Source organism: Diospyros lotus, chromosome 4 (genome assembly GCF_014633365.1).
Source record: "Diospyros lotus cultivar Yz01 chromosome 4, ASM1463336v1, whole genome shotgun sequence".
Taxonomy (NCBI): domain Eukaryota; kingdom Viridiplantae; phylum Streptophyta; class Magnoliopsida; order Ericales; family Ebenaceae; genus Diospyros; species Diospyros lotus.
Genome location: NC_068341.1, coordinates 38925250 through 38935733, shown reverse-complemented (window position 1 = coordinate 38935733; position 10484 = coordinate 38925250). Strand labels below are relative to the sequence as shown.

The window sequence follows — 10484 nt, the reverse complement described above, 5'->3', positions numbered from 1 at the left end:
AGCTCTACCCCCCCCACTCCTCCCTTGCACTTGATGAATTAAATCTAGAACTTGCTCAAGTCAAAAAATCCTAAGAACTATACTCTTGAATGTTGTTGTATACACATGCTGATGATACTTTTAATTATTCAAGTACTGAAGTCAATCAAAAGCACAACTCAAGCACAGAGAGATTGAGTGATTGATGGTTATTCAAAACAAGAACCTTGATCACAAAAATTCAAAGAAAGATCCCAGGAATTGCATGATGACAATGGGACAAGCTATTATTAACTTAAACGAGTACCAGTTCACCGCAATAATTCCTACTGCGAGATTTAGGGACATTATTGGACCTTTTAGATACCATTTGCAAGCTGAAGCTTTTTGATATTTGTAATTTGCTTTCCAGGGTTCAACCCTTTTGGGCAGGCACGTGCACAATTCAAAATTGTGTGGCAACGATAGAGTTTGAACTCGTCACATATTGCATCGAGGCGCTCCTTGGTATATTCATCACGGCTGTCCATTATCCACCTGCACGAGCCAGAAAAGAGTGAAAATATGAATTAACCATCTGGCGAGGGCAGAAAATAGCCATATACTAGCCACTATTTCCACGAATGATATATCAGCAATTTATAAAAATTTCAAATTCCAAGATGACCTTGCAATTTAATGACCACACAGAAACCAACATCAAAGAACCATGTTTAAGATGAATAAACAAGAATGAGTTTAGTGCAAACTATGTTCAACATAACTAGTCAAATAATAATTAAATATAAATTAATTTAGTCAGGATGCAATTATTTGCAAATAGTGGATCAGGATATTTCAAGTTCACAAACAGCAAGCACAAGACTGTAGCTGGAACATGGTAGGTCGCTTGTCAAGTATAACAAAAAATATTTAAGTAGTCTCCCAAATTGAGTGTCATGAATGTGAAGAGCAATCAAACGTCCATATCCCATCAGTTTTACTACCTTACATGAGTATTTCATGAGGAAAGAGGCCACATGAAATTGACATAACTATCATGTTATAAGTAAGATATCCAAGTACAAATTGACAAATATATGAATAACTCAAACCTAAAGACATAACTACTCTATTGTTGATGATAACTATTATTCTCTCATTAAAGAAGGCTAAAGATGTAACCATCATCCTCCTGGAATAGTTGTTGTTGTTATGACATGAAATAGAATGATCTTACAAAAGATATCATTATGAATAGAGATTATTAGACAGGTACAGTTATGTATTCGGACCCATCTAATGGGATTAAGGCATACAGGTTGATGATAACAATGAGTTTTGCATTCAAGACCAAAACAAGATCTTTCTCTTAAGTTTGAATCCTGCTAAAACCTTGCCCAGTCAAACTCAAGTTCTAAAGAAAGCCAGAGTAGAAATTATTTAAGAACTTACTCAGTGTTATCCACTCTCTGATTATCCATTCACTGCATGCACTTATATGTATGAGTAGATGTAACTCAAATTTAAGATCACCTAATGTGTTTTAGTAAACCAATCTACCTTAAGCCCCAACAATCTATCCCGACAATATTGTCTAAATATGCAAATGAAAAACAAGAATTGAATAAAGTAAACAAGGAAGAATAAGAAACTTCTCCCACGCATCAGTTTTCTTGAATGTAAATGCAACGGCACAGATAACTTCAAATGCCAGGAAATATTAATTTCCATCTCGTATGGTTGTGTATTTCTGCAACTGTAAAATTGAAAAAAGGCAATTTGGTCTGTCACCCAGCTTCATGAAACCAGGAGGCACGAACCCTACCATGAATGATGCAACAAAGAGGTTAATAAGATAAGGCAATAAAACAAACAACAAGCAGAGAGGGTCCATGGTGTTCCTTTTTCCTTTCTTTGTAACTCCTAGTCATAATTTTACTCAGGTAGAGAATTCTACAAGAACTCCGAGAATGGATACAATTTATTCCACATCTATGAACAAAAAAAGGTAAAAATGGTTTATCCATTTTTTAGCATGCGTTTTTGGGTTCAACAAGGAAAATAAACAAAGACATCAGGATGTAAAAAGTTTTAAAACAAGTGCGAAGATGTTTATTTAAGGAAACTTCAAGAGAATGTCTAGATTCCATAAAACCTGATTGTTAGAAACTATAAGTGATCTTCCAAAACTTACTAAGAGAGCTTATTTACCTGTTCTGTCAATTGATTTGAAAGGCACCAAATGAACAAGGTAAAATTCTTGAAAGAGATGTAAATTTCATAATTAAGGCTTTGCTTTTTATGTAAAATATTTTTTGAAAAAATACTTTCATAATTTTCATGTTTGGCCACACAAATGCGTGGTAAAACGTTTTTTACATGAATCTTTTCCTACAAACGTGAGGAAAATAACATATCAATCTCAGATCAATTCAATGAGCAATTTTTCATAGCTCAAGCAGCCTCTCAATCTCCTAAAGATACAGACACAAGAGATCTGGTGTTTACAGGTTACAAAATACCAGATGCAACTTCAATCCCTTAATGGAGGGGAAGAATATGGTGTGTTCATCTCCTGATTATCCTTGTGTGATCCTCATCAGTCTTTTCTCCATTGACATCTGCCAATCTGTTGAGGAAATAGCTCATGGAGCAAATTCTCCATATCTCCAATGCGCACATGAGTGCCTGTCCATTCCAGCCTTGTGCTGACGGGACACCAAAGGGTATATATTTTGGTTGGTGGGTTGGCTGAAGAGGGCCATTAGACCCTGCTGGTAGAAATGAAGCTCACTCTTTTGTCTTCATTGCAAAACTCCCAGAATTGCTAAATCTACATTGTTTTCCCATTTCCCAGCAAAATTTTTTAAGGTTGTACTCAAAACACCTAAACTAATACTTATTAATTATTTTTCTACTTAAATATTCCCCCATAAAACTTTTTGAATGTAAGAATATTTAATATTTACTTGAAACCAAACAAAGCCCAAATGTAAACACCTTCTGGAGATAATGAAAAATATCATGGAATTATAGCAGTATGTCATGCAAGGACAGAAAGGAACATTTGCAGGGAATAGAACAGAAGACAGTTTCAATTAGCAAAGCAGAAATCCAAGAATCAATAGGCACCACAACACATTGATAGAACTGTAGAACAACGAATTTTTCCGTACCGATTGGCATGAAGGAGAGCGGCGGGGCCGAGATAAGACTCGGGGTTCCACCAGTAGCTGGGGCAGGATGTGGTACAGCAGGCGCACAGTATGCACTCGTACATACCATCAAGCTTCGCCCGGTCCTTCTTGCTCTGCAGAATCTCCTTCCCAGGCGTAGACGGCGAGCTCTTGCGCTTTAACCAGGGCTCAATGCTCTTGTACTGGTTGTAGAAATTGGTCATGTCCACCACCAGATCCTTGATCACGAACATGTGCGGCAACGGCGTGACCATCGACGAAGCCCCGGCCGGAATCTTGGTGAGGCAGGCGAGGCCGTTGCACCCGTCGATGTTCATGGCGCAGGAGCCGCAAATGCCCTCGCGGCACGAGCGGCGGAAGGTTAGGGTAGGATCGATCTCATTCTTGATCTTGATGAGCGCGTCGAGGACCATGGGGCCGCAGTCCTTGAGATCGATCTGGTAGTCCTGGAGCTGGGGTTTGGTAGGATTGTCAGGGCTCCATCGGTAGATTTGGAAGGTTTTGAGGTTGGAATCGGCCTTGGCCTTGGGCTCCACCTGCTGAGCTTGGGCTTCGGACGCGTAGTGGCGGACGATCGCCAGCCTCGCCACCGGCCACAGCTGAACCCTAGATATCGCTCGCCGGACCAAACCAGTCGCCATTGGAGGAGGATGGAATCGTAGAGAGAAACAACTGGAAAAGGGCAGAGATGATCGACCCTTTTGTTCCGAGACTTGGAGAGTATGTGAAAAGACCGAAAAGGGAGGACACAGGTTGCGTTAAAGGGAAAAGTTTTCACCAAATTACATTTCGACCCTTTTTATTTGGTGAAAACCTTTTCCCTCCCCCAAACATTATTATTTCTTTCCTTATCCCCCCTCACATCTATTAATATTATTAATCCTTCATTTTACGTTTATTGAGTAATAAATATTTATCAAATAATAATTATTCTATCAATTTATATAAAATTGTTAACATAATTTATTTAAAATTTATTTTATATTCTTAATCATGTTTATTTTTGTGATATATATATGTAGAATATCTAAGATGATTAAAATTTAAAAACTAAAATAATACAAAAGGTGGTGATAAATAAGATATTTTGAAGATTTAGTAATAATAATATAAATTAAAAAAAAAAACTAAGACACCATTCATAAGTGTTGTAGGCTTAGCAATAGGTATGAACTAATCTAAAGATTAAAAAGATAGATGAATTGTCTGGGTGAAAGTGTTACAGTCTTTTCATTTGAGGGTAAAGTGATACTAAGTTATAGTATGGGGGGTCGAAGTGTAATACATGTCAATAGGTGTGTTTAGCGGGACGCAAAGGCCGGGCCAGGGACTGTGTGTGTAATAAAGATGAATTGTCGGGGTATTTTTGGAACTACAGATGTTAAAGGCTACCCGTTGATTGAAATTTCTCGATCTTGGCCGTCGTCGAAAGAAGTCTTCGTGATGACGTGGCGAGTTTTACGCCGCCGGACCAAGCTGGAGTTGAGGCGTGCACGTGGCCACCACCCGACACATGGCTATTCGTAGTTTTGGACTCCCATCAATTTACATAGAAATTAAAATTTTAAAATAAAAAAATTGTGAAAAAGTATCACTAAGCTTACAAATTTGCAAAAAGGATTATATTTACAATAAAAAATAAATTTTAAACTATAGACTAAAATAAAAATAATCAATTAATATCTTTTTTTACAACAAAATTTTATAAGAAATTAAATCTAACTCAATGATTACTTATAAATCAATGAATTATAATACAAAATTACTTTAGTAAGCTAATTTGATAAAAATTGAATTCAATCTTTGTTATGGACGATTCAAAAAGATTATAAATGCTTTAGTTACATTATTGTAATGAAAAAAAAAAAAAAGGCAAGCTTTATAGTTATGAAAGATTTACAAAGATCCTCCCTCTCATTCCCAAGGCTCATTTCTTTCAAAAATTCTCCTTCTCATTCATGGAAACCACTTGAGGTATCTTCTTAATTTTCCATTTAGTACTATATTGGAGTTCATCTCTTTATTCTTTGTATCTTGCTAACCTAACTTTCGGTAAGATCATAGATACTAATCGTCCTGAATACATATCTATTTTAGTTACTTGATAACTTCTTACTTGAAAAGTGTCAACAACACGAGATAATAATGATTTTCAAAAAGTTAATAAATTTTAAGAGCATTGAAGATGTCAAGTTTAAAAAAACACTGGTAGAGACATAAGTATCGACTCACCTACTTATTCCTTTCTCCATATACTAATTTGTTCTACAAAGACTAATTTTGCTAGTTTATTACTAAATGAGTCCAAGTAACATATCTCCTCTTATCACTTTTTTCCCCTTGCTTAAGATCCAATTGAGCGGATAGCTCTACAAATAATTGATTTTGGAAATTTCCCCATTGATGTAGGAGATAATGTTATTGAGATAACTAGCACAAACAAACCCCTAAGCCTTTTTTGATTGGTTTTCAATTCGTTCTTGGTCATCAAAGCCCAACATCTTTCTGAGGTTGAAGAGGTTTACGTAGGGATTTTAGTTATGCTTTGTGGGGATCCTAAGGAGATGAAAAGCTCAACCATTGACTTTGCATCTAATTCTAAGCTTAAGCGAGTTGAACTTGATGCACTTGCTTGAAGGTAGCAACGCAAAATTTGTGAGTTTTTTTTTTTTTAAAAGAAATGCTAAATTTTAATGCCCTTGGTGTGGTTCTTCTAGATTGCTTTTGGCCACCACAACAATGGTGTGGTTATTTCTTTTTCTACACCATTTTGCTGAGGAGATCTTCAAACTATTAATTATTTTTTAATACCTTAATGTCTTTATCAAATGACCATATTGTCTATCAACAAGTGCTTTGAATTGGAGAAAGACATTGAAAGCCTTTGATTTTTTATCAAGAAAATATATCCATATTATGTGAATGAAATTGTTGACAAATAAAATAAGTATCTCTTGCCATTTTAGAGAGAAAGATTTCTAGTGGAACCAAAGATGTCTAAATATCCTAGCTCCAATGGTGCTTTTGCTCTCTAATAAGATGACTTCGAGAATGACAATCGGTGCATCATTCCATATATGCATCCTTCGCGTACTTGATTCCTCCTTTCAATGTGAGGGAGTTTGACTAACATGTCTTTTTGTTTCAACAACTGTAATCTCTTCTTATTTAGATGCTCATACTGCAAATGCCAAAGATGAGATTCATCAACGACTTCACTTCTAAGTGCTTTCTTCTCATTATGTGGTAGAAGGAGAGGAAGGACTTTATTTCGAACATTTTAACCATTGCCAAAGTTACACCACTTTCCTTGTCTAAAATTTTGCATTCACCATTATCAAAGTTCACCAAATAGCCTCTTCAAACAAGTTGCTGATCCTTAGCAGATAATGTGCCAAGTTGGGTACATACAAAACATTGTGTATATATTATGTATCACTAGATTTAGATCTTACAGTGATAACTCCTTTAACGTCAACACACTAGCTGTTTTATCATCTCCAAAAGTCACTTTATTTGCAGTACCCATGTCCAACTTCATGAACATGTCTATTTCCTGTCATACAATGACTACAACCTCTATCCAAGAACCAAATATTATTGGTTTTCTCTTATGCATTCATGCAAGTATAGAATACCTAGTCACCTCCTTGATAAAGTTGGCCTTGTTTTTCTCCTTCTTGTCTCGATACCAACAATCCCTTTGTGAATGACTCTTGATTTTGTATTTTTTGGATCTATATCACCATTCTGATGATGATGGCCAAACTTTTGCAAACAAGGCATTGAGAGGTAGAGTTACTTGGTCTTTGCTAACTGCTAGTTTTGATGTCGTCCTCAGTCCAGTCCATGATTTGAATTATGTGCACCACAACCTCTATTTTGATGGCTACCTCTTTGATGATCGCCTTTTTTTTTTTTTCTGCTCCTTTTGTGAGTTATTTCTTGACAAATTAATCTTGGATTGAAATGTTGCTCCAAAGACTGGTGTAGGTCTCTTTTAATCCTTTGGTCATGTGCCTCTAAAAGACCCATCAACTCATACATGGTAATTGTTGAAAGGTCTTCAACCCCTTCGATGGTAAAAGTAGTAAAATCACATTTTGGGGCTAAAATTCTCAAAATTTTCTAAACAATCTTCTTATCTTCAATTGCATCTCCAATGCTTTTAATTTGATTAATATATAATCTTAGACACACAACAAATATAATCTCCAATATTTTCGCACTCCTCCATCTCTAGGTTATCAAAACATTTCCATAGTGACTGTAATTTAATAGCAATAACTTTTTCATTGCCTAGGAATTCCTTTTTTAAGGTGTTCTAAATTTCTTTTGATTTTGTGATGCTAAATATATAAGGAAAGATAGACTTCCTTATAAATAATGCAATGCAAGTGCATCCTTCTTCAAATTATTCTTCAAGATTTTTTGTTGTGCTTCGGAATGGTTGGTATTTGATGACTCATCCTCATATATATAGTCTCTACGATCTCCCATATGTCTGAGAAATGAAAATAATTTTCATTTGACTACTCCAATAATTATAATATATACTCCCAATCAAAAATTGGGTCTTGATTTTGAGAGTAAGTGAATAAGGTAGTTGAAGGGTTGGGAGCCATGTGTAAAGGATTAAGAAGCTCTAGATACCAAATTTGTTGGAGATAACAAAAGTATAGTGGACAAAAAGATCGAAAATTGAAGGGAATGAGAAGTAGAGCTGTGTCTCCTACTTACTACGTACGAACCATTTTCTACGATAAACCATGCACTTAATAAAATTGAATTATGAACTTAGAAAATTACAGGTTAATTAACTCGCAAATTAAATTACTAGTGTTGCTGCGCTGTATGTATCTAAACCCTTAGAATAGAATTGAACTCTATATTATCTGAAAGTGAAGATGGCGAATGGTCGGTCTATGTTAGATCAAAAGTTGCGGAAGACAGAATAATTAATGGGGAGAAGAATTTGGAAATTAATATTTTGGGTTTTTAACTCGTGATCTAGAATTTAGAAAAAAATCCTATTATATGTGTTGATCGACTTCCACCAGCTTCTCCGGCCAACTGGAAGCCGGGACTCTTGCAGATTCCGTCGTACGTACTTCCGGTGACAATCACCCAGAGTCAGAACTTATATATCTTTTGTGATAGGAAGATTTAGGGCATAAAATTTGTAAATAAAAGGTAAACCTAAATACAAAACCAACGGTATTCAATTCTTTATCCAAAAGGCAGCATTTTTATCCGATCGAGTTAATTATAAGAACCCATATCATATGTATGTAGAACGTATACCCGCAAATTAAACTAGAGATACTGAATAAGATATTCAAATTTAATGTCAGACACAAACAAACAGAGAATTCCTAAACCAATAGAAACTATATATATATATATATATATGTGTGTGTGAAACAACGATCACTATTAATTAATTAATTAATTAATTCTGCTAATTAAAACCCAATTAAGCAAGCTAGAAGAGGCGTGAGAAAGCCAACTGAGCAACGACTCCATAGGCCAAAAGTTGCGGTAGTGCAGAATAACCAGACTCGGAAGTAGAAGTGCTGCCGCTGCCGCCGGAGCTGGAGCTGGAGCCGGAGTCAGGGCTGGACATCACCTTGACGATCATTTTCTGGCCTTTTTGGCAGTGGCCAGCCGCCCCACTGATGAAGTAGAAGGGCCCTTGCCGGTCAAGTTTGACGACGGTGTCGCCGGTGTTGGAGAACAAGATGGGGCGCGTGGAGTTGCATTTCTTGTACTCCTCCTCACTCACTTCCATCACCGAGTCCTTCCTGTATCTAAAATCTGATATAGTTCATCAAAACCATGCAATATCAGATCACAACCACGTGAAATCAATCCATTATATATATGTATATATTGTTGCTTACGGATGGTGTCGCCGACACGGAACCTGTTGTCGGAGGCCCAGTCGTTGTATATTCGGGTGTCGTTGGGCGGTGGGACGGCCCAGCCTCGGGTGCCGCCGACTTGGAAGTGGAAGGAAGCGGCGGCGGCGGAGGAATTAGAGGTGAGGGCGAGGAGGAGGAGAAAGAGCAGCATGGGGGCGGCGGAGAGAGAAGCCATTAATGAATGGAGATTCTTGCGGTCTTTGGTTAATAATGTGAATGAATTTGGTGGGTTGGGGTTCAGTTTATAAGCGAATAATGGAGCAACTGCTGGCTGCTATTAGGGCAGTTATGGCTGCAGTGATGGTCATGGAGGTAGTGGGAGGACAACTACATTAACGGTTATCTCTTGTGACCTGGTCTTACCCACCAACAAACAAAATTCGTGGAAGAAATCTCTGTGTTTCTTTATTTATTTTTCTTTTCTTTTTTTTACTTTAAAATCGTGTCTTCCAAGCCATCACCCAAGACGATAATTCAATTATCATATATTACTTCTAATTCATATAAACATGGCGTCAAGGCAGTTATGGCTGCAGTGATGGTCATGGAGGTAGTGGGGAACAACCATGTTAACGGTTATCTCTATTGACCTGGTCTTACTCCCCAACAAACAAAATTTGTGGAAGAAATCTATGGGCTTTCCTTTTTTCTTAAACACGAAAATCATGTTAAAAAGAAAAAAAAACAGTGAAAACATAGATTTTTTATTTCGAGTGGTTATTTGATATATGTATTGCATGGTTTTGATAAATACATCAGATTTTAGGTACAGGAAGGACTCAGGCGATGGAGGTGAGTGAGGAGGAGTACATGAAATGCAACTCCATGCGTCCCCTCTTCTTCTCCAACACCGGCGACACCATCGTCAAACTCGACCGGCAAGGGCCCTTCTACTTCATCAGTGGAGCTAGCGGCTGGCCACTGCCAGAAAGGCCAGAAAATGATCATCAAGATGATGTTCAGCGCAGACTCCGGCTCCAGCTGAGCTCCGGCGGCAACGGCTGTACTTCTTCTTCTGGTTCTGGTTCTTCTGCACTGCCGTAACTTTAGGTCTACGGAATCGTTGCTCAGGTGGCTTCTAGCTTGCTTAGGTTTTAATTAGCAGAATTAATTAGATATTTAATAGTGATGGTTGTTTCACATATATATATATATAGTTTCTATTGTTTTAGGAATTCTCTGTTTGTTTGTGTCTTTGACATTAAATTTGAATATCTTATTCAGTATCTCTAGTTTAATTTGTGGGTATAAATTCTAGATACATATGACATGGGTTCTTATAATTAACTTGGATAAAAATGCTGCCTTTTGAATAAAGAATTGAATACCGTTGTTTTTTTTTATTTACTTTTACCTTTTATTTACATAAAAAGATAAGTTCTGACTCTGGCTGATTGTCACC

General features: G+C 36.9%; 2 protein-coding genes across 2 annotated transcripts; both read right to left on the bottom strand.

Annotated features, from left to right (window-relative positions):
• Positions 1–148: 148 nt before the first annotated feature.
• On the bottom strand, positions 149–3872 carry LOC127800779 (succinate dehydrogenase [ubiquinone] iron-sulfur subunit 2, mitochondrial-like). Its single transcript, XM_052335592.1, has 2 exons — positions 3138–3872; positions 149–516 (listed from the first exon to the last, which is right to left on the bottom strand). The coding sequence occupies exons 1-2, from the start codon at positions 3797–3799 to the stop codon at positions 339–341; spliced, it is 840 nt and encodes a 279-aa protein (XP_052191552.1). The 5' UTR covers positions 3800–3872; the 3' UTR covers positions 149–338.
• A 4771-nt stretch (positions 3873–8643) lies between these two features.
• LOC127799836 (mavicyanin-like) lies at positions 8644–10289 on the bottom strand. The gene is made up of 2 exons (XM_052334053.1): positions 9062–10289; positions 8644–8975 (listed from the first exon to the last, which is right to left on the bottom strand). The coding sequence occupies exons 1-2, from the start codon at positions 9255–9257 to the stop codon at positions 8644–8646; spliced, it is 528 nt and encodes a 175-aa protein (XP_052190013.1). The 5' UTR covers positions 9258–10289.
• Between the last annotated feature and the right edge of the window lie 195 nt (positions 10290–10484).